This window comes from Lentinula edodes, assembly GCF_021015755.1.
Source record: "Lentinula edodes strain Le(Bin) 0899 ss11 chromosome Unknown C8R40scaffold_29, whole genome shotgun sequence".
In the NCBI taxonomy this organism is placed as follows: Eukaryota; Fungi; Basidiomycota; class Agaricomycetes; order Agaricales; family Omphalotaceae; genus Lentinula; species Lentinula edodes.
Window position 1 is genome coordinate 548,694 of NW_025764335.1, and position 22,264 is coordinate 570,957.

General features: G+C 45.0%; 6 protein-coding genes across 6 annotated transcripts; 4 read left to right on the forward strand and 2 right to left on the reverse strand.

The window, feature by feature from the left end:
• Positions 1-10,470: 10,470 nt before the first annotated feature.
• C8R40DRAFT_1173308 (uncharacterized protein) lies at positions 10,471-10,908 on the forward strand (the record flags this gene model as incomplete). Its single annotated transcript, XM_046231999.1, has 2 exons — positions 10,471-10,530; positions 10,591-10,908. 2 exons carry the CDS (start codon positions 10,471-10,473, stop codon positions 10,906-10,908), a joined length of 378 nt encoding a protein of 125 aa, XP_046083967.1.
• A 756-nt stretch (positions 10,909-11,664) lies between these two features.
• C8R40DRAFT_426634 (uncharacterized protein) lies at positions 11,665-12,471 on the forward strand. The gene is made up of 2 exons (XM_046235031.1): positions 11,665-11,950; positions 12,005-12,471. The coding sequence occupies exons 1-2, from the start codon at positions 11,885-11,887 to the stop codon at positions 12,317-12,319; spliced, it is 381 nt and encodes a 126-aa protein (XP_046083968.1). The 5' UTR covers positions 11,665-11,884; the 3' UTR covers positions 12,320-12,471.
• Positions 12,472-12,623: 152 nt separating this feature from the next.
• On the reverse strand, positions 12,624-15,890 carry C8R40DRAFT_1051728 (uncharacterized protein; the record flags this gene model as incomplete). Its single annotated transcript, XM_046224726.1, has 8 exons — positions 12,624-12,883; positions 12,938-13,240; positions 13,363-13,624; positions 13,796-14,046; positions 14,118-14,516; positions 14,574-14,790; positions 14,899-15,734; positions 15,788-15,890. The coding sequence occupies 8 exons, from the start codon at positions 15,888-15,890 to the stop codon at positions 12,624-12,626; spliced, it is 2,631 nt and encodes an 876-aa protein (XP_046083969.1).
• A 1,247-nt stretch (positions 15,891-17,137) lies between these two features.
• On the forward strand, positions 17,138-18,498 carry C8R40DRAFT_1051741 (uncharacterized protein; the record flags this gene model as incomplete). The annotated part of the gene is made up of 5 exons (XM_046224727.1): positions 17,138-17,335; positions 17,408-17,577; positions 17,629-18,136; positions 18,189-18,253; positions 18,324-18,498. The coding sequence occupies 5 exons, from the start codon at positions 17,138-17,140 to the stop codon at positions 18,496-18,498; spliced, it is 1,116 nt and encodes a 371-aa protein (XP_046083970.1).
• A 326-nt stretch (positions 18,499-18,824) lies between these two features.
• C8R40DRAFT_1116063 (uncharacterized protein) lies at positions 18,825-20,481 on the forward strand. Its single transcript, XM_046228580.1, has 4 exons — positions 18,825-19,109; positions 19,177-19,605; positions 19,665-20,105; positions 20,173-20,481. The coding sequence occupies exons 1-4, from the start codon at positions 18,984-18,986 to the stop codon at positions 20,221-20,223; spliced, it is 1,047 nt and encodes a 348-aa protein (XP_046083971.1). The 5' UTR covers positions 18,825-18,983; the 3' UTR covers positions 20,224-20,481.
• Positions 20,482-21,448: 967 nt separating this feature from the next.
• Positions 21,449-22,144, reverse strand: C8R40DRAFT_1116064 (uncharacterized protein). Its single transcript, XM_046228581.1, has 3 exons — positions 21,980-22,144; positions 21,810-21,921; positions 21,449-21,747 (listed from the first exon to the last, which is right to left on the reverse strand). Exons 1-2 carry the CDS (start codon positions 22,125-22,127, stop codon positions 21,839-21,841), a joined length of 231 nt encoding a protein of 76 aa, XP_046083972.1. The 5' UTR covers positions 22,128-22,144; the 3' UTR covers positions 21,449-21,747; positions 21,810-21,838.
• Positions 22,145-22,264: the final 120 nt, after the last annotated feature.

The following is a 22,264-nucleotide window of genomic DNA, read 5'->3' on the forward strand; positions in this document are numbered from 1 at the left end:
CGAATTAAGATTATAACTCACGGAACGAAGAAGCATCGGCCTTGAGGTTCTCTAACTCCCGATTCCTTCTGATTAAGCGAGGGGGAGCTACAGGTGCCTTAGAAATGGAGGTCAAAGACTTGATCTCCAAAGGAGGTGCAAGAGGATTAAGCTTAGAAGCGCCCGCCAAAGATCCTTTACCGCGTAACGAGGCAAAGGCATCTAGATCTTTAGGAGGAACTGAACACATCATTGCGCTTCCCTCACGAAAGCGTAGACAAAATGGAATCGGAATGGCAGGGAATCATTCGAATTTGTGAACACCCTGTAAATTAAATTAAATGAGATTAAAAGAGGAGTCAATAGAAACGAACACTTACTGCAGTTGAAGAGCGATGTTCAAGGGGAATGCCCCATTGCTGCGTCAAATCGTCGCGAAGAAAAGCGGGTAGGATGAGAGAAAGGGATTCTGCCGACGATAGAACTTGTTCCGCGAATAAAGGGCAATTAGCCCGACCGATCCAGAAGTCCCGAATATAAACCTAGTGAAAACTATTAATATAAACAATGTAGGAAGGGTTTTCAGTTACGCACCAAAAATGGTGCAGCCTCCTCGAAAACATCATAAACTTCCGGTGACTCTGGAGAAGGACAATCGTCCGTCAAAGCTTGTAATGTTCTAACTGCCATTTGAGCAGAACAAAACAGGTCCAAGCCTGATGCTACTGACAAAGGACGCAAAGTCTCGGGAGGAAAGCAGTATGGAAGTAAAGGGCGAGGATATGAGAATGCCGGAAAGGAACCAGATCCATCATAATCCGGGGAATGTTGAGAATCAAGTAAAGGAGGAGAATAATCTCCTGCCTGAAGGCGTTGGAAAACTGCGCTTTCGAAAAACAAAGGAAGTGTCGATTTAGATTGAATACCCGCAAGTATCACCTGGGCCTCCATTAGAGAGCTTGGGAGAAGAGTGACTGCGGCTGAAGATCGAGTTTGACTCGAGGATGAAGCCATTTTGAATTGACACGAACGAGATGAAAGAAAGGAATAAAGAGGGAAAACGGACTTCAACAAAAAATTTTATTGAACCCCGTGCCCCGAACCAAATAAAGGTACACACTGAATCAGTGTGTACGTCAGAGCAGTTCTCCGTGAAATGGAAGCTCGTTCTGTGACGAGATGATAAAAAGATTGTGAATTAAAAATTCGAAATGTGATAGGAATACCGAAAAAGTATTCAATTCAAATTGAGCGCTAAACTGTTACGATTCGTAGCAGGCGTGTGAATAAATTGATAAGATGAGCGCTAGAAACCCATTTGAGGGCATCCAAATTGATTGGAGAGCACGGAGAAGTAAAGATCCAAACCCAGTGATTTACATTAAAAGGAGATATAGTCTTGTCGAATCAATCTAATAACAGATTGGGTATCCTTTCCCTATACAAAACTACGAATGACCGAGGACGGTCAAATTCTTTAGTTTGGGGGGGATGACACGCCTAAATTTTGGCTAGGCGTCTATGCTGTGAATTGTGACATTTTCACGTATAGATTTGTATCAAGAGGACTGTAATTGAGACCCAGATTGACAGTCAAAGTCGATACTGAATCAGTCTAATAAGTTGAAGGGACCATATACCCATACTACCACAAGTTGGTCAGTTTACCCATCCCCGATACTACCTACGGATAGCAGTCTACCTGTTCGTCAAGCAGGATTATACCAGACTCGGACTACATCCGAAGGATGACCATTCACGTATGACATACCAAGGGTATTCTTATTGGACCTTACACTGGCAGGAGTTTGGAAGAACTTACTCAAGTGACCATGAACCGAGAATTGACTCGAAATGACTTTCTAGAACTCAGGAATTATCAAATACTCCTTCTAGAACGAGATCATGCATTAATCTAAAAAACTGCGATTTAGTCTAATAGACCAATCAAGTTGCATGGTTGAGTAAAATGACTAGAAGAACGATCAAAAGACTGCGAGGCTCCGAAGACATATCAAATGAATGTCAAAGAGTCCTGACGTAGAAAATATTGAAGAATGCAATTAAATGAATACTATGCGTAACTCCCTTGATAGAGTATAGGCACAATGGGTGTCTGTTGAAAGGGAGAAGCAATTAGTTTAATCCAGATGAATCAGATTGATAGGATTAGAATCGAGGAGAGCTGATTTGCCTCCGGACGAGGTGACAAACGATCAAAGTAAGTGTTGAACAGCAATGACAGTTGAACACCATTCAAGTCATCCTCCAAAAACAATTAAATTAAATGAATATTGAAGTACCTACCTATGTTTGGAGGTATACTAGAATCTTGGAACCAATATGGACCAAATAAGGACATGTAGATTCAAATTAAATGGTATCTGACTGAGTGTAGAAGTTTCCTTGTGGTTCCGAACGTTTATTGTATTAAATTAATTGTACTATGCGACTCTATATTCTGTATGTATAAATAGCGATCCGATGTATCTGGAATACAAGTGATTTTGGGACGACGTTGCAGTGCTAATCCGTAAAAAGGAAAGACACACTCCCGCCAGACTGAAACCTCTTCGCTAGCAGCCATTCGGGCCCGGCACTTGTGAGTATAGGAACGTCGTGTTCTGCTCCTTGTGACTGCGAGAAGTATATCCAGTTGTTGGGTATTCTTCGAACTTAGGATCAGTCGTTGGTCTTAAGGGCAAATCACGCTGTGTGGTTGTGCCAGCACATAGTTCTAGCCCTCCGTAGGGGTCTGTGTGTTTCGGTTTTAATTTACTTTGATTCGAACCCCCAATTCTTGATATACCCAAATCAATACAAACCAAAGCACAAATAGTGCTGAATCTACCTTGATCAAAGGAATATATCGAATCCTTAGAACGATTCAAATTGATTGATCAAAGCTTCGTACTTAGCTCTCAAAGCTTTGCGGAACCTTTGCCAACGCTACCCCTTGCTATTAAATAAATTTGATAGCAGTGAACTCGCATATTGTGTATTAGATTGGTTGGTTGGAGTGCCCATTAGATTCCTTCCTTTCTCTTTCACACAAAAACGAGGCAAGCTCGTTACCGGTGATCCTAGAAGCAGCAGTAAGCTTCCTACGGAACAACAGGTAGAGAGACCAAAGAGGGATATTCAGAGACGCGCTAAAGCCCCACAGCCAGGTAGCTCCTCGGCTGAGCAAGAACGCCCTGAGCCAGAACAGGTTCCCGGACCTAGTACTGAGCATCCTACTCCTGGAAATAGAGAACAACCCTCTGTCACTCCTGTTGACAAAGCTAATACCCTGATCAGACTATGTCGGGAAGGGGGAGCTGAATTAATATATTTTCTCATGGCTAAGGCCGTTCCCTTTGAGGGGGAGCTGAAAAGCTCTGAGAACGTCCATGAATGGACTTACAAGAACATTACTCGCCTACCTAAGGCTGAGCGTGAGGAATGGCTTAAGGCCTGCCAAGAAGAGCTTGAAGCGCTCAAACGGTGTGGTACTTTTGAACTCATGGATTATCCAGCAGACCGAAAGGTCATTAAGAACTGCTGGGTCTTCAACGTCAAATCTGATGGTCGTAAGAAGGCACGCCTTGTTGTCAAAGGGTTCTCACAAATTGAAGGTCTTGATTATGACCAAGTCTTCTCTCCTGTAGTATGGTTTGAGACTGTTAGACTGTTGCTTGCCTTGACTGCGCTGAACAACTGGTATCTCACTGGACTCAATGTTTGAAATTCCTATCTATATGGCGTCTTACATGAGACTATCTACATGGAACAGCCTGAAGGTTTTCGAATCGAAGGCAAAGAGAATAAAGTCCTCTTACTGCGCAAAGCTCTGTATGGACTGAAACAAGCAGGTCTTGTCTGGTGGCGAATACTAGACTCATACATGAAAACACTCAGCTTCAAACGCCTGAGCTCTGATGCAGGTATCTTTATCCGACGAGGAAAAGATGGCTCTCTAGTCATCGCCATCATCTACGTTGATGACGCACTCTTTGCTGGACCTGACAAGAAACTCGTAGATTCCCTCAAAGGGAAATTCATGTCACATTGGGAATGCAGAGATCTTGGTGAAGCCAAAGAATTCCTTTGCATGTGGATTACTCGTCGTGGCAAAAAGATCTACATTGATCAATGTGCCTACCTTGACAAAGTCCTTAAGCGTTGCGGTATGGAAAATGCTAAAATGGCTGATACACCACTTCCTGCTGGGTTCCAACCCAAACCTACCAAAGGCCAATCAAATTCCACTCTTCGTAGCAAGTTTCAAATGGTTATTGGTTCCCTTCTCTACCTTATGTTGGGCACACGTCCTGACATCTCCTTTGCTGTTACCAAGCTTGCACAACATGCAGCTAACCCATCTCAAGAGCACCTTAACAAGGCACTCTATATTTGCCGCTACCTCCTAGGTACTAGATCATGTGCACTTTGCTATGACGGTGAATCAGGTATTGGTCTCAGTGCTTGGACTGATTCGGATTGGGCTTCCGATCCCTATACACGCCAGTCTCTGACTAGATTTTTTATGAAGCTTGCCAATGGCATCTTCTCTTGGACCAGCCATGCGCAGAAGACAATTGCTCACTCTTCTACAGAGACTGAATATATGGCATTGTCTGATTGCAGCCGTCAAGTGGTTGGGATCTGTAATCTACTTGAAGAACTAGGCTATAAGCTTGATGCTATTCCTATTGCTGGAGACAATCAAGGATCCATTTTCATGGCATCAAATCCTGTCACTAGCAAGCACTTGAAACACATTGACATCCGGTATCATTATATCCGTGAAGTTGTTGAACGTGGCCTTGTGCAAGTATTCTTCGTAGATAGCAGTAACAACCCTGCAGATCTTTTCACAAAGAATCTTGGGCGCATCAAATTTGAGCTATTCCGCTCAATGCTTGGACTTGAGTTCTACTCGTCTACCAATCCTTAGGCTGTCTGCCCTGCCTGACGCCTACTGCTATTTGCTTCGAGCAAAGTACTTTACTGTGCTGCTCAGCAAGGGGGTGTGTTGAACGCAGCTATGCTGTTCACATGCCACTAATATAATCATGTGTTATGATATGTCATATCTAGTCATATCTAGTCATTTACTATATGCGGATTCCTCTGTACTTCCTTATGTAATACTGTCATACAGTTATGTATATAAACAGGCCATATCCTGTACTAGAATCCAACTCGCTTCTCTCTCACTCTTATTGCCTCTCTGAGATTATAAGTCTTGTTACCCAGGTATGGTGCTAGAGAGTGTCCCCACTTTGCACCCCTTGCCTGCTCAACAATACAGAACAAGCAGATGATGTATTAATGACTACAATGTGCCCTATAAGCTTTCAATCCCAACTCGACCAATTCGGAGAATATTCTGTACAGACTGGATTTATTGCATCAGTTCCAAAGTGTGTTTATGCAGTGTATGGAAAGGAGGAGACAGAGGGCTTGCCATTTACACTGTATGGCAAAAGGCTGAAAAAGAAGGAAGAGATGAAGTACATGGGGATCTGGTACTAGACAACAGGAGTGGACATGTATCAGCAGCAGTACAAGGAGAGTGCTGAGAAAGCAAAAAAGACTGCAGGAGCAGTACTACATGCAAGGGTGTTTGTAGGGAAAAATATTCCAATATGGGACTTATGGTTGCTGTACATGGGCAGGGTTGATCCCTATTTGAAAAATGGGGCAGAAGTGATAGTGGACATTTATGATGTAAGAAGAAAGCAATTAGAGAGTGTACAGCATTACTTCATAAGGAGGATGTTGGGACTAAATGATAGATCAATAGTGGCACTACTGTTCTCCGAAACAGGCCTATGGCCAATTCGCTATCAAAGAATTATTCTGTTCTTGAAGAATCTGAAGTATCTAGTGCAGTTGAAGAGGGACCACTTAGCATAGAAGGCATGCAGACAAGCCTATGAACTGGCAGAGCAGGGAAAGAACTCAGTCTTTATGGAAATGGTACAAGTGTTAGACAGACTACCTCACAGGGTGATCTGGAATATACCAGAATTCAAGGACTTGACTGTGCAACATATCAATGGGGTAATGGATAGAGTAAAGAAATCAATGGAGAAACATCAAGAAAAGGTGGACACATCAAACAAAACAAAGGATGTGCTAAGGGACAGAAGAGAGTATGACAAGAAGACAAAGAAAATGGTTGTAAGGACCCTGGCCTTTAGACACTACTTGAGGATACCAATAAGTGAACATAGAAGATCCTTGATTGACATGGTGACAAGCAACCACAAATTGGCAGTGGAGAGACTAAGGTGGGCAGAGAGGAATAAACCAATGGTGCAGCATGATAGAAGATTGTGTAGGATGTGTAGGTAAAAAGTGGAAGATGGGGCACATGTTTTGTTTGAATGCAGCAACAGCTGCAAGGTCTTACAGCTGAGGAGAACCTTTATGCAAAGGGTGATAAAGGAGATACCCCATTTTGCACGGCACTATAGGGATGGATGGGAGCTCTTTAGGGAGTTACTGGCAGATAAGAGGGTTGTGGGGTTGTTGGCAAAGTATGTGCATGAGGTGTTGGAAATATTCTATGCAGTTGAAATATATCGGCTGGAGTAACATGCTGCATGCATATTGAGGCAGGGAAGACCGTGTAATTCATGATACCATGGGAGGGGTTTTTTTCCGCTTTTCCCCTCAATAACCAGGACATAGATGATCATAATCGCCCCCCTGTATTAGATATGTGTGTTCCATTATTGTACAACATTATGTAATAATGTACAGTTCATGGTAAACTGGTTGTTCGGGAATCGGACCTCGCCAGTATAATTCATATCCAGGTAGCGCCGGCGAATGGCAGGGCCCGCTACTGTTCAAAAGTTAAGTGTGCCGTTTAGTTCAAAAAAGTGCGGGATTAATCGAGGCTTGGGCAGTACATCTCTACTGCAAAGAGCAAGATTTTGAGTTGTAGATAAATGGCTTTTGGAGAGTTGCTTCGGAAACTAGATGGTTGCACTGGTAGTGTACAGGACAAGCATTACAGCTGATTCCGAAAGTCTAGGACAAAATCAGCCTCCTCACATCATTGGAGCACTGCTTAGGCTTGTTTGTAGATATAGACAAAATAACAAAGATTAACCCAGAGATGGATGTATAGAATTGTTGTAATTACATTGTTGGAGTAAATTAGGGCTGTCTCGATGCAAGAAACTTGAAGAAAAACGGAGCTGCTTGCTCAGATTTGTATATTCCCGCTACCTCTTTAGAGGTTGAAGGGTTTAGTAGACCCAGTTTTTTCGAAATTAGCCATCCCTTGTCATCAGTTTTTAGTCATATATCTCCTTTTGGTCATTCACTTTTCGAGTTGGTGAGGTACTTACTACTACTGCTACTACAGGTTGGGCAGCCGCAGCTACATGCGGTGCGCCCTACGTGCGCCGCTTTTTCTATCTGCAATACAAGTATATTAGCCATCACCAATCAAGGTGTGGTCCCATTGTAGTACAGACCTCTACAAACACTACCTCTTACCACTCATCCTGCATCAGCGTTCAATCCACCTTGTACTTAGTGCTCACACAGACACCCATTGACTGGTAGCGGGCCCTGCCGTTCACTGGCGCTACTTCATTATCAAAAAGGCTAGTAATTATGTGCTTAAGCTCCTCCACAAACAAAGCTAAACAGTACTCCAACCATGTGAGGAGGCTGGTTTCGTCCTAGACTTTCAGAATCAGCTGTAAGCAATCAGACTGAGGCAGCAGTGTATGGTAAAAAGGGATGAGGCTGTACATGACTGAAAATGTATGACATTAACTGCCAAATAGTGATGCACTAAGGAGCTTACCTTGGAATAGGTTATTTCGGAAGCTAGATGGTAGAGCTCGTAGAATTTCACGACTAACATTAGGCATGCGTACACACAGAAATAATGGTGAAGTGGTACGCAAGCGTACACAGAACCAACGGTGAAGCGGTGCATGAAGCATAGAAGGGGAAAAGGCTGTGTGTATGACTAAAAAAGTATGACAGGATCGCTTTTTACTGCCAAAATGATCGAATAGTTCGCTCTACTAACATCACAAAAACACGGATGTTCTTGAGCGTGATTGTAGAAGTCACAGCCATTTTGTAACATAACAATGCAATACATTCTAGTAGGAACCTTTCAAACACATTATGACAAATTTTCAGACAGGTACAACAATTATCAGACATTGTGAAGCATTGTGAGCATCATGGGATGGTGAGTCCTTGTTACATTCAATGCTGACATGGTTCAATTATGGGTTCTTTGCTCTAAGCCTTGACTAATGTCACCCATTATTTTTGCTACATTGTAAGTAATGAAAAAGGTGAAGCAGTATTTTGGCTAGTTTGTAATGTTATGTCCTTTAGCCACAATATGGGCTGGTACTCATGCACATTACATATGTTGAACTCTCCTAGTACCTTGCAATTGATTCCCTGGAGTCTGGATACTAAGTTAATCAATTTGGTGCTGGCCAGATAGGATGACTATCAACAGTGAGGCTAATGTAGCAGCACAGAATCAATGAACTGGTTTTGGGATGTTGTGGAAGTGTTTCGGGTACTTGTATTCTTTCCGGGCATTCACTGTCAGGTGGTACATGACCGTCTCAACCCGCGGCCCTTGCCACTCGGAGTTCCAAATTCGGCAAGCCTGTTCTATTATAAAAGGCCGTACTTCCAAACCGTCGACCAAAATTGCTGTTTCCTTCCCCCATTTATGCATGCTTGACCATAACAAGGACTGAGCTTCAAATTCAAAACGTTCAAATTACTGCGCCGACTGCTGGTCTTTTTCAAGTCTGCAATATCATTAACATTTCAACTTCCTTTGCCAGTGTTCATGAAGGAGGCAATAACCATTCTATGCAGTGGAACGTGAACATGTGCTGAAGCAAAGCAACCCCTCCGGTCATTCTCCTAGTTTGTGTCATACATCAGATCAAATGTCACAACGTAATCCATCCGTATATCCCTGCCCAGGACCCCGGATAATTGGGCATACAGTCGTTCGGGAATTTGGACAAATTTTGAGAAATTTTTCGAAAATTCCATTCGATTTTCGGACATTTCAAGGCCTCTGACGACGGTAGGTTGTTCACAGGGGTTCGGACATTTTTTCAGCTTTGGGAGTTATATCTTCAGGTGGGAGTCCGTAGGACTTTTGGAAATTTTTTGAAGCCTCCCCGAAGATCATTTAGGCGAGCGCTAATTTGCTTAAGCGCCGGCGGCTGGTCGACTTTCGGACATTTTTTAACAGAAATTCTTGATTTTGGTTCGGACATTTCAGCCGAAATTCGTCAATTTTGGGAACGACCTTCACTGTGATTATCCGGGGTCCTCCCTGCCCTGTATATCATAGATTGATAGATTATTATCACGGCTGTCGTTCTTGTATCTTCCATATACTTCGAATTGAATTGAGATATTTGAATACATTATTTTCGAACTGGTTTGCTTGGAATAAATGATTACGACAATTGTGAATTTTATTATGCAGTACCCTGCAGTACCCTATTTGATGTCAAAATATGCATGCAAACTGGTAAGGGTATACCTGCGACGGCTCTAGATGGCCTCATTCATGTAATATTCAAAAAAGATTTCCAGATATTATTACAAAGATCAAATGATTTTTCAATGTTGAGAATGTGTAAAAATGATTGTTGGATTGGGGCACCCGTTTTAAGGTGTTATAAGGGCTGACAATGTCACCACAATGTCATAGTAACATGATACCTATTTTTTCACATTATACTGGGAATTCCATATCATAATCCTTCTCAAGAGTCTCCGTGATTTAGTGATGAAACCCTTCAACCTCTAAAGAGGTAGTGGGAATATCCTATCCTATCCTATCTGAATCATGGTTGTACACTGTACAGGTACTCCAGGGTACTCCCAGGTACTCGCTTCGCGCGCGATAATGCCTCAAGAAAAAAAAATTCCAAAGTCCAACCTAGTCCAACCCATGGCCTAGTACCCCTTCGCCCAGTACAACGAGGGTATAACCTGGTATAACATCGTCCAACTTCAAGCTTCAGTCACATCTGATTTGTTCAACCTCAGACACGATCAGAACTATGCAGTCGGATTCTTTGACTCGTTTTGCTGTGGGCTGTGGTCTAGCCGTCGCGATCTCATGCTCTGCTCGTGCATATGCTACTGGGGAGGTATCAGGAGGTACCCTGCTGTTTTGTTGTTCCGGCCCTCGTAGACCTCTGCAGCCCTTGCCACTTGGAAGTAATCAGATCAACAAAGAGACCAGTCAATGCTCAGAGGCACCCGATCGCAGTGTGGCACAGCGCAGTCCCACAGAGTATCGAGAAATTGTATAAAAGAGCCTCCGGGGAGTGAGTTATCTCCCCAAGCTGCTGGTCAGTTCGAAAAATCTCCGTATCGCCAAAGAAGCCCTTTCCGCTCGTCTCCACCTTTCGTCTTGGACACCGTCTCGACTCGAATCGATCCTTCATTGACGTCTAAACAGAAATGCGTTTCAGCCTTGTATACCTTGCTCTAGGGCTCGCATCTGCTGCGTATGCTGCTCCGGTACGTCGTTACCTACCTCACAGCAGCTAATAACTAAATTTGACAATTTTCTTCATCCAGTCCACTGCTCATAGCCCCCGCCTCGTGACTGTCACTTTCCACGATAGGTCCGCAGGGGCCAAGCTCTCAGCGACGACGTCGGAACTCGAGCTAGACCCAAAAGTGAAGAGCGGGTTGGACAGAGTGATGAAGAAGTACGGTCCAGGAGGTCCCCACGAGTTCCAGTACACACACAATTTCGAAAACGTTGACGACAAGGGGTTCAGTGTTGCCATGACAGGGTTCAAGCCGTGTAAGAACGGCTATTCCTGTGTTTTTAATGTACTTTACGATGAGGCGACGAAGCCGGTTCTAATTAGCCTTATACCGAGTGCCTAGGAACATACCTTACTGGTCACGGTAATAGTTAGACCACAGTGTAGAAAATTACTTTTACTGTTCATTGCCGCTTTCTTTTCTTCGACTTCTTCAAGTTCGATGGTGAGATTCTTGACAGACGAGAGTCTGCATGTGTGCCACCACGACTACCTCAATACGATTCAATAGCTGTCAGTCGGTGCCTAAGGGGGACTACTCGTGTTTGCGTGTGGCGAGGTATACGAGGGGGTACGGGATATAATGTACATCCATGGTACTGTAATGACCTTCACGGTGCCACACGACCTGTGGCTGTATCATCCCCTTTAGACCTATCTTACTACACAGAACCGATAAGCTAGGGTTGCACGAGGATGCATGTAGCTTGTCGTGGCGACTCCTCGGTACGTGCATAGTTTGAAGGGTTCTTTTACAAACTAAAAATACCCTCATGGTGCATTGTGTCCTGTTGTTTCCAAGTTGTTTCAGGCACTGCTTACCGACGGAAAGGAACGGAAGTGCTAGTTACAGCACAAACAAGACTCAAGAGTCACTAAGCTTCAAGCTTCAAGACCCGTCGATTTATCCTTCAGCTTCTTGAACTCGTTTGAATTTCAAGTCCTAGTACGCGGCCACTGCGCTTTCACCTGTTTGCCTAGGCTACCCCTTCTGGCTACGCTCCACAACGTCTTGCAATGCTGCTTTCATACAAGCCGTCGGGGTTACAATCAAAGCTCCAGCCTCCTTGTGCTCACAAATATATCAACAGCCAATGATGGTCTCAAAACTCACACTATATGGCATACAATGCATATATGTTGAAGAGGGCTAGACAGCAAGTTACCTCCCCCAGCTGCTGGACAGTTTAAATCCGCTTCGTCTTAGTTGAGCTCTCTCTTGCGTTTTCGCCGCCGCCTTCTGATTGGCATTCACTCCAACGTCTTTCCATCGAACTCTTGTTCCTCGACAATCCTCTGCCCTCATCAAAGTTTTCACGATGCGCTTTACCCTCCCCTGCCTCGTTCTAGGTTTTGCATCTGCCGCGTACGCCGCGCCATTGACCGTGCGTCCATTATTATCCTCTGAGGACTGAAGAGAATGATTTAGAGATGATTAGAACCTCGCAGCTCGTTCGGCACCGCTGAGCTTTGTCAATGTCACATTCCTCCACGAGTTCAGCGGACCGATGTTCGATCCCCCACGATTCAGAATCGAGCCGGAAAAGGCACAAAAACTGGCGGAAAGAGCTCTTCAGGGAGTCCATCGTACTCATTCATGGCTCCATCCCATGCAGATTAGATTCTTGAATGAGTTTATAGATGTGCCTGGTTCAGAAGAAGTGGACATGTCCTTTCACGGGGAATTTGAACCGTGCCACTCAGCACCGTGTCCTGCAACTGTCCCTTGGGATGAGCATGCGGACGACGAGTAGTGTTTAGGTCTTGAACAGTGTTAGATGTCCAGGAGCTGTAGGAATGTATATTGCAACGAAGTTACTGGGTTAATAGATTCTTTCCCTCTGAATCCCTCGTTTGAGCCTCTTGAGAAGAACAATACCATGCACTGATATGTATATGTTCAAACTCTGATCAGTGATCAAGCCGAGAGCTCAAAGTGTTAAGCTACTGATCAACGACTGCATTACCGGACCCAAGGCGACGAGAAGCATCAAGCACGTCGTTTGCCCGCCTTCCGGCCCTTAATATAGCGACAAGCCTCCTTGCCATCTCAGCACTTCAGTCCATATCAACATCCTCTACCACCTCAATAGTTTCATTTGAGCCAGCACTTTCCCCATTTCCCTGAACCGCATGAACCGCTTCCGACCATCTCGGCCAAACCCTCTTATACAGCGACATACACACTGTGTCCATCTGCGAAATGGGACCGTCGAAATGGGCCTTGAAGTACCCATGCGTGCCCAGGGACTCCTTGATATGCCCTATCCGACCGTGTTTTGTATGGAGCTGAATTGGCGAGAAATAGTTGACATCCTCTGTTCGTTTAAATTGAGTTTGCACGTTATGTAAAGAATGAAGACAGTACTAACCAGCATTGAAAAACATATACCTAACCGTCGCCGTCTTTTTGTGTACTTTGAATGGATGGCCAGTTAATATTACACGTTTGGCGATTATACGCGTGGTGGATGGGGAAGCGAGGGTACCGGAAGCTACCAGGGCGGGAGTGGGGGAGGTGGTGGAGAAAATAACATCTACTCCAGTCTCCCTCAAAAGCACACAGCTCACCTTCCCGCTGCCAAACATCACAGGGCCATATATTGTAGCCATACTTGTGTCGCCATGCGGGAGGTATCGAAGGAATTTATGGACGTTGTTCAAGGGTATTTTGCCTAGCAAAGCGAGTGGGAAGATATACTTCGTGAGCAAAGAAGAATCGGAGTAAGAAAGAGAATCCAGATGACTGTCTACCAAAAACTAGGCCAGGGGAGAATACCAGGCAAAGTGGACTTACCTCCTTCGAAAGCAGAATACACAGGCTTTATTTTCAGCCTTCTGAATCCCATGCAGAGCACCATCGGGTCCTTCGACCTGACGGGATCTGTGTATTCCGTGTTGCGTGTGATGGTGAAGTTCAATACGGTCTGTTTGTGTTCGTGCGGAAGCAGGGCGAAAAGTGTGAGCGGTGAAGAGAAATTGGAGGTGGTAGTAATGGTGTGGTGTAAGTGGACACTCTGAGGTACATTTTTGAGGACGATCGTTACTCGTGTGCCGGGCTAACCACAAAAGGAAGTCAGTCACGACGGATATAACGAGTGTAAAACGCGAAGGAAACTATAAACTGGGACAGGGAACGAAAGCACGAAAAATAAAAAATGCGAACAGTACAAAAGGATAACAAGTGGATAGTATAAAACGTGGTGAAATGAAAATTAGAGAAGGCTTACCTCCACACCTCCTCCTTCCTTCTCTATTTTCTTGATGATACTTCTCTCCATCCTCTTAAACGCTCCACCCCCCCTTTTATCCCCTTGTCCCTCCCAGCTGAATATCCTGCCATACTCCCTTGGCAGATTTTCATATGGATCCCACGGGCTTGTTCTGAAACTCCTCAGACCACGATACCGCGCGAAACGTTGTTGAGCGGGAATATGCTGAGGGGTGTCAATTTCGTCAGGGAACAACGTGTGCGTTTGTTCTGCAATGGCAACAGATCATGAGCGCTCATTGGAAATTTTCAGGTATTCATGATAGGATATAACAACATACCTTCCTTTTCCCTCTCCTTGTTCTTCTCCCTCGCGAGTCTCCACGACGCAAGCTGGGCATCTTCTTCGTCCTGTGAAAGATCTTCGAAATCCGCTTCATCTCCAAACCGGACTTTTCTTTTCCCTCCCCCGCCTGAGATACCGTCGTCACCCTCGGCTTCTTCTTCGTCTTCCTCCATAGCCACATCGTCTCCCTCGGGAGTGTCGATCTTGAAGTCGACACGGTTCTCTTTGTCATCATCTTCCTCATCATCTTCCTCAACATCAGAATCGACGATCCACGCCGCCTGATATTCGCTCATCCCTTTTGGCATTCTTTTTATTCGTTTGGGTGTTGTGCCTGTGGGCGCGTCGGGGATGGGTTCTTGCCCTTCTAGATCTAAGTCTATATCATGACCGGCTGTAAGGCAAGAGGGAAGATTCAGTATTCGTTCGAATTGCTATCATGTCGTATTACCTCGGTCCATATCTTCATCAGTCGGCCACGTTTGTTCCCTCCGCAACTCCTCCTCGTCGTCAGTGGAATTGGTGGATACTAAGGAGTCGGCTTCTGAGGGAGTGGGCTCGGCTAGGAGTAAGGGCTCGACGGATATGTCACTTTGATCCATAGAATCCAGATTAGAGGTAGTTTTAGACGCAGTTCTTGTAGATCGTGGAAGAGGTGCGCTTAGTATCTATAAGGTTGATTAGCGTAAGCGAAAGGAAATTGGTGAAGTAACGAGATATATGAATGAAATGACGGAAACATGAACAGATTGAAACTGAAGAAATCTCAGACTGACCTTTTCGATCTGATAGTCTCCCCAGCTTGGGATATGTACTAATCTATTTGGATCAAGGGAGGCACCGCGAATAATCCCTGTAATACTTAACGACCCCAGGGTACTCAGCTCTGAAGTCGGATCCGTCATCGATTTGGCCCATTGTAGCTGGTCGGCAAGTAGATAGCTCCTTCCCGCTCGCCACTTAACTTCAGCTGGCGTAGATTCACAGAGGGCACGGATCGTATTAAGAGCTTCACTCGATGCGGAGGAAGATAGATCGTATACGCGATTCAGGGAGGGGACAAAATATTGCGTGAACGAAAGGAGAGATTTGAGAATCTCTTTATGTTCTTTTGATGTAGTGGTGGCAGTCTCTTGCGTTGACTCTCCTACAATAGCCACAACGCTGGGCATGCCCACGCTCTGCATGGTCCTCATGAGTGTTTCTCCTTGTTCATCGACCTCCACCGACGGAGAGAGGATAATAAGGACATAGTCGGCGATGAGCAGTGCGTCGAGAGTTGAATAGAATGTAGTGGGGAAGAGAAACTCTAACGAAGTTTTGAACCGCGATGCATGTAGTTTTGATCTCGACTCCCCGCTTCCTTCTACGGTCTCTCCTAGGACCAACGCTAACCGCTCCACGCATAGCCTTGAATCTATATCGGATGTGAGGGGAACTACAGCGACGATTCGGGGTGTCCCTCCAGAACTAAACAGCCTGCGCGAGTCGACCAATGATTGTCTCTTCGTCAATTGTGCCTGCTTAGCTGCATTTCGTCTGTTCAAACGGAGTTGCGCCGAGTCATTAGAGGTTGTTGAGTGCAATTTAGGAGATGAACGGGGAACCTTGCCTGCGATGTGGATAAGTGTGTATGTGCAGAGCATAGTCAAATCGATCAATTACCCTTCTGGGCATCCTTCAAGCTTCCTTTTGTTGTATGCTTGCTCTTGAATGCCTTATTTGACTGCTTTAATGTCGGCCGATGGTGATGCTGCTGGGTAACCATATCCTACGTTCTCGAAGTTTGAGGATCTTCTCTCAAAAAGTTATCGATTAAAGGCAATGTTTGACGATGATACAGGGTATTTCAATGATCGGGAATAATTCTTCGGCTGATACGATGGAAGCTGGGCGTTTTTGGGAGTATGAGATGAGCAGAAGATGTAATTATCCTTGGGTATCGTCCTGATCCTCGAGGTGATTGTCAAAATTTCACGTCTAGCGGCAGGCACTATTGTGGGAATTTCCTAATCATCATTCCCTGCATTCCACTGAGCCTCAGACTCTGAAGACCTAACAAAGTATAACGTGTTGTTCTGCCTCAACCACTGTTGAAAATATTTAACGCAAGGCTCACGCGACTGTGCTCAAGATAACGCCTCTGACACTCGCAAGGCGAACCTACGATCCGATCGCTGAACTCACCAGCGCCTTTCTTTGGAAGATAATGTATACCAAGGCCCGGGTATACCAGTGTGCCAATGATTCATGGCATAGAGTGCATATATCTGTTGTCGGGGTCTAGCCGATGTTCTATTCGTTTTGAAGTGGGCTTGGCATCTCATAGCGCTGCTACTTAGGAAGGACCACTACATACACCGGACGGCTACTAACTCAAGAAAGCTCTTGCAAAAAAGACATTTCAACTGTTTTTGAGGTCTTTGCTTGTTAAGGGTTGAACGTTGAATGCTGTAGTCTGTTTGTGTCGACCGACCCAATTTTGGTAATTCCGAACTTGAGAATTGTCGGGCATTTGGCGTTGGTTGGCTGTGAGCCTTGTTTCCTCACTCATTTGTTTTACCCTTTGTGACATTCTGCTGTTACAGATTCAGCGCCCAGATTACACAGAATGCTACTGAGTGACGCGCCGACAGCCGACGTGAAGGTACATAAATTGGAGGGTTTGGCGATATAATGTTTTATTATTCCATTCGTTTTGTTACTATCCCTTCCTTCTTTACGCGTCCTGATCCAATACTGGTGAGCGCCCGGCTCATGGGACCCATATCGAATTTAATTCCACCACTTTTCTTCTCGCAGTTACGATGAAGCATGCAACAAGTCTGCTCCTCTCCATCCTGGCCATTATCGACCTCGCTTTAGGAAATGGCATCTCCGTAAGCGGTAAAGTTCATGGAAAGCCGACACCAGCCGTTCAAGTCAGCTCTGCGTCTGGGACCACCATTGGATCTGTATACTGCGAGTATCGTCTGTTCCAGTGTCTTCATTGGAAACTCACGCTACATAATAGGGATGACGAACGAAGATAGTGGCAACTACATCCTCGCAGCAGATGTCGGTTCAGACGGACAAGTCAACCTCCGTGAAGCGTATGCAACTGGCGGAATGGGTCTTCATGGGATCAACGGAGGGAATACTGGCCCAGATGGACTTTTTGGGCAAGGTTCTGTAGCTGTGAGCAATGTGACGAACATGCTCGTTGCGGTCAACGTACGTATCCTAGTTTTCTTGTCGATTTTAATCCGTTCTGATTCGGAATCCTTACTATGTATGTATTTACAGCCTGGATCCGGAACAGTTTCCCTCTTCTCCATCAACCCTTCTGACCCAAGCAATTTGACACTCATTGGTGACCCTGCGGGAAGTGGTGGTCAATGGCCCACGTCGGTCACGTTCAACAAAGCTGGAGATATCGTTTGTGCTTTGAACGGAGGCGAAGTTAATGGCGTCAGGTAGCGCTCCCTTTTCAAATCAGTACTCGAAGTAATCAACTCCTTGCATAGCTGTTTTTCCGTACACCAAACTTCCGGGTTAACACCTCTGGCCGACACCACCCGCTACCTCGGCATCAACCAAACCACTCCTGCTGCTGGACCCACGAACACCGTCAGCCAGATCCTCTTTTCCTCCGACTCTTCAAAGCTTCTCGTGGCTTACTCTGGTACAACACCCACTGCCCCAGGATATCTTGGGTACTATGACATCGGTGTTAATGGATCTCTCTCGAAGAACTTTTCAGCTATTGCATCTCCTTCTGGTGGTGTCTTACCGTTCTCCATCACACCAGTTCCGGGCCAGGAAGCGTATGTCGTCGCGGATCCCGCGCTTGGTTTTGAAGTTTTCGATCTCACTGGCGCGAATCGTTCGTCGGCTGTGGCGATCAGTGGGCAGGGTGCGACTTGCTGGTCGACGTATAGTCCGAGTACTGGCAGTTATATGCTCATTGATGCTCAGGGAAGAATTTTCGAGATCGCGATCGACCCTGCTACGCTGCAATCAACTATCATTGGTGTGCGCATCCTTTTTTGTTTCATGTGTGAAATATTTCAACGAAGATTTGTAGAATTATACCCAGTTCCTCGGGGATGGTCTTATTGATAGTGATGTTATGTCCGTCAACGGTACTGAGTAAGTATTATTCGGTTCCTTCCTGACTCCTGGAACCTCTTCGGTTAATTTCGTCGCCTTGTTCCTTTAGTTACATGTACACGCTCGCTGCCGGGATAAACTCTCTCGAAGTCTTCGCGCTCCCTGCACCCGGTAGACTGCAGTCTGTTCAGCAATTTAATATCAGTACTGCTGTGGAGTCCGTTGGTATCACCGTCAGTGAGTGTAATATTAAGAAGCCTCCGGGTCCTATGCGCCTTATCTGATTTCATTCTACAGGCTCGTCGATGCAGGGAATGGTAGCCTATGCTAAGCAATGAGTGGGAGTGCGTCCGGGCTGTTTACACATCAACAACGGTACTTCTCGTCCCCTATGAACAAAACATACTTACTTTACTTGTATCGTCGTTATAATGGCACCATCAATCATTGATTTTATGATCGATAGTCCTATCCCAACCAATCAGATGCGGGATTTTCATCCCTGAGAAATCCTGTGTATGGCCAAACCGGGGCCAAACAAGCTCAGGACAGCTCTATTCAGCTTTGTGTCGGAACTAAGTACGAAGGAAAGGAAACCGACGCGATCCCAGGAGGTTGATCAAATCATCATCAAAATATGCAGGCTTTCGTTTCGTTCAAAAAGGATACGTATCCTAGGCTTAAATAAAAATCCCTCCCACCACCGGCTGGTTACAAACGCTCTCGCTACTGGGAAAGGTTTTGCTGGTCAAAACTCGTCGTCTCCACGATGCATATAACTTCTTTAAAGCTCTACTTGACCCTCTTGCTGGGTTTTACGTCCCTTACATGGACTATCGCCCTACCTGTGGATTCTGGTTCTACTAAGAACGTCGCTTCTGCTAATTCGGGCTCGGTGAGTCTGACGTTGTCTTGTTATACTTCCTTCGTTGCCTTTAACATTATCCGACTGACTTCTGTAGTCATCGTCTGGGAATCTGAACTACACAATTTCCAACGCAAACCCCTTCTCTGCGGATACGTTGTCGACCAATCCCTGGAAGGCTACTGTCCAATTTACGTCCAGGGACCATGTTGATGAAGAAAAGCTCAAGTTCTTCAAAGACGCCGTTCAGATCATTTTGGATACAGCATCCCCCCATCTCACTGTTCAAGGGTTGACAGTCGAAGTCTCCACGTGGCGAGATTATCCAAAGGCCCACCTTTCCTCTTATTACTTCTATGTCCACTTCGAACAGGATGGTCACCTTTTTTCATTCGAAGGGACCATTTCAGATCAACCTGATTTCATAACAACATGGCAAACTAAACGGGAAATGTCCCTCAGTGGGAAACTACACGATTTACAATCCAAAGCAGATATTATATCTTTTCGGCAAGGGAGGTATCAGGTGTGTTTGTTGATCCTCGGCATCTTCTATTGCGGACACTGATTTTTCTGTTTTGACAGCTTGGTGAATGGAACCAGGATAGAATAGGAGAGGAGATGGTCAGCGGTCCAAATCCTAGCCTCAAAGCCATTGTCAACTTCATTGGCACTCGGGCCCCAGTGATTTCCGACAGACACTTTCAAGAATCAGCAGAACTTGCTGCTATCGAGGTACTCAATACTGCACCCAAGTACCTCCAAGGTGCTTCAACCATCCGAGTATCCCGTTGGGACGGATATCCATCTCCCGATTACGATGGCTACTTCCAGTTCAACGTTCACTTCCAGTCAAAAGACTTGAAACTGACCACAGAGGCTGGCAAGCATGAGTTAGAGATTGTGGATGGAATTTATAAAGGGAGATGTAGTTTAGATGAGAAAGGCCGAGTCACCGGGAGACTAATTGACCCGAAAGGAAGGGAGGTTGTATCAATCGTAAGGGGAAAGATCGGGCAGGCTGCGGTAGGTTCTTCGCTTTTCCGCGTCCTACCTGAACTCATAGCGCCGCGGCTGTCTTCCGAAAATATAGGAAACAATTCATAACCTGAAAGCAAACGCAGGAGTAGTCAGAAGGTCATAATTCGATTTCGTGATCTTGAATACGTGGTTGCTCTTGGTGAAAAGGCAAAGAGCTCGAGGATATGATATTGGATTGCGAGTAATGTTTCAAGGATAGGAGGATAGCTTATGACAGGGTCAACATCGTCGTTGTTGTATATTAACTGCACTTCGTTGCTTCTCATGGATGCTTCTAATTCTGTGATATAAATATATTCCTTCTTTTGTCATGAATTTTCATAAATCTGATAGACTGCACTTATCATTTTCGGTGACGGGTCGAAGCGAGGTTATAGCAGATATGTAGATTGCATTGAGTGAGTGTTTTGAGTTTATGCTACTATTTTTGAGAAGGACCTAGGTGGTTTCTCAATATTTCTGGCTTATACAGTTGACTCGAAAGTGACGCTGGCGTTTGTATCGGATTTCCAGGATGTAAGCCGACCAACCAAGGTAGTGCTCGAGCGCTCAAAAGTCAATGCGATTAAAGGCCAAATATTGTGAAATTCCACCTACATGGATATGGACATTATTTGTGCGCAATGTCTATCCTTGACAACTCGTCATTGGCTTAGAGCTGGCTTAGAGTCATCAGAAAAATCTCTATTGCACGATATTCTACCCTTTTTGATTTTAATTCTTCCTTGCCCTCCGATCTGCTAGGGGCTGAAGGTTATTGGGTAGTTAGAAGTCAATAATATGACGTCGACTCAACTCCCAGAACAGGCCACACTGAGCAGGCTTACTATGGGAAGGTTCACTAATTCATGTCCGTGAAATTGGCTGATTAAATTGACCGGGCGGTAGGCTAGATCTAGTACGCCTATCTAATCCAAATTTCGAGGCTACCAAGAGTTGAAGAAATTACATGGAATCGTGCTATCATGCGGGCGTCGCATGAATAATTGTGGAGTCTGCGATGGGGTGTGAGCTAAATGTAGAAAATGCGGAAGGACGACTGTAGGCAATCAGACAAACTAGTATTCCCTGTTGTGGAGTGGGAGCGGGACATATAGAGCGAAATTTTTATCAGTGACTATCCAATCACGATTTTGAAGGCAATGATTTTTGAGATTTTGTGGAATCAATTTGATTCCCCGTAGTTCACAAAACAAGGATACTGCCGAGATTTTCTACATAGATAGGAGCTTGGCTTTTGATTTCCAGATGAATCATAATTTTTAGGAATTGTGCGTACACCTTCAGAGGACACAAATTGGAAATTTTCATTGTATCAAGAGAATAAGTACGTTGCGACTGTGACATAATATTAATACAATGGGCAAAAGAATACATCTAGGCCAGGTGAGTGGATACCGTTCAGCCTGTTCAACGTTCCGCTGATGATAGTTGTATAAGAGATAATAATTTATGAGCGGTACAATGCGGCGGTGTGAACCGTGATATGCGAAAAAGACACGTCGTCCAGATAGATGCCTTGAGTGTGGTACAAAGGTATGCGAAAGTATGCATGAACGCGAAGCACGTCGTGTGATGATAGATGCGATGGCGATCAGGTAAGGTTTTGGTGAACAAGAAAATAAAACTATTCAAGCGAGTGAGCATTTGGCGTTGGTGGCGATGGCTCTATGCCGACAATGTACCTACCCCAAAGGGATATATGAATGCAAGCATAATCATGCTTTAACTGCACGGCAACTGGGTTCCGAAACACCACGAGTATTGCGGCAGGGCGATGTAGAGGAAGAAGTCGGTTTTCCTGCATAAGAATCGGTAAGCAGATGGATATTGATAAAACAATTTTAGCCTGTACACACCGAGCAGCCTCGCTAGCTTGTGGCTTTGACTTGGAGGTAGCCTGGCGGTGCTGTCTGGTGAAACTCTAGCAGCAGAAAACTGACGCAAAGTATGTTCAGCAAGCTGTTGAGAGTAACGAGCGCGTTCGTATTCTGAGGAAAAAGCCATTTCGTATGGTAGTGGTGAATCGTTAAATTGAGAAAGCGGAGAATCCTGTTTTATATGTTTCTGAGGGGCACTCCACCCAACATCTCCAAATACCATTTTCAATACAAATGTAGTCAGCGAATTACTATCATTTGGTG

What these genes read in the sequence shown, in the direction of transcription:
- C8R40DRAFT_426634 (XM_046235031.1), top strand. Translation starts at nt 11,885, where the DNA reads ATGCGCTTTACCCTCCCCTGCCTCGTTCTAGGTTTTGCATCTGCCGCG. An exon ending in CGTACGCCGCGCCATTGACC is followed by an intron (nt 11,951 to 12,004) that starts GTGCGTCCATTA and finishes AGAGATGATTAG; the next exon opens with AACCTCGCAGCTCGTTCGGC.
- C8R40DRAFT_1116063 (XM_046228580.1), top strand. Translation starts at nt 18,984, where the DNA reads ATGCATATAACTTCTTTAAAGCTCTACTTGACCCTCTTGCTGGGTTTT. An exon ending in CTTCTGCTAATTCGGGCTCG is followed by an intron (nt 19,110 to 19,176) that starts GTGAGTCTGACG and finishes TGACTTCTGTAG; the next exon opens with TCATCGTCTGGGAATCTGAA. An exon ending in GAAAGATCGGGCAGGCTGCG is followed by an intron (nt 20,106 to 20,172) that starts GTAGGTTCTTCG and finishes CCGAAAATATAG; the next exon opens with GAAACAATTCATAACCTGAA.
- C8R40DRAFT_1116064 (XM_046228581.1), bottom strand. Translation starts at nt 22,127, where the DNA reads ATGGCTTTTTCCTCAGAATACGAACGCGCTCGTTACTCTCAACAGCTT. An exon ending in CAAGCTAGCGAGGCTGCTCG is followed by an intron (nt 21,922 to 21,979) that starts GTGTGTACAGGC and finishes ATTCTTATGCAG; the next exon opens with GAAAACCGACTTCTTCCTCT.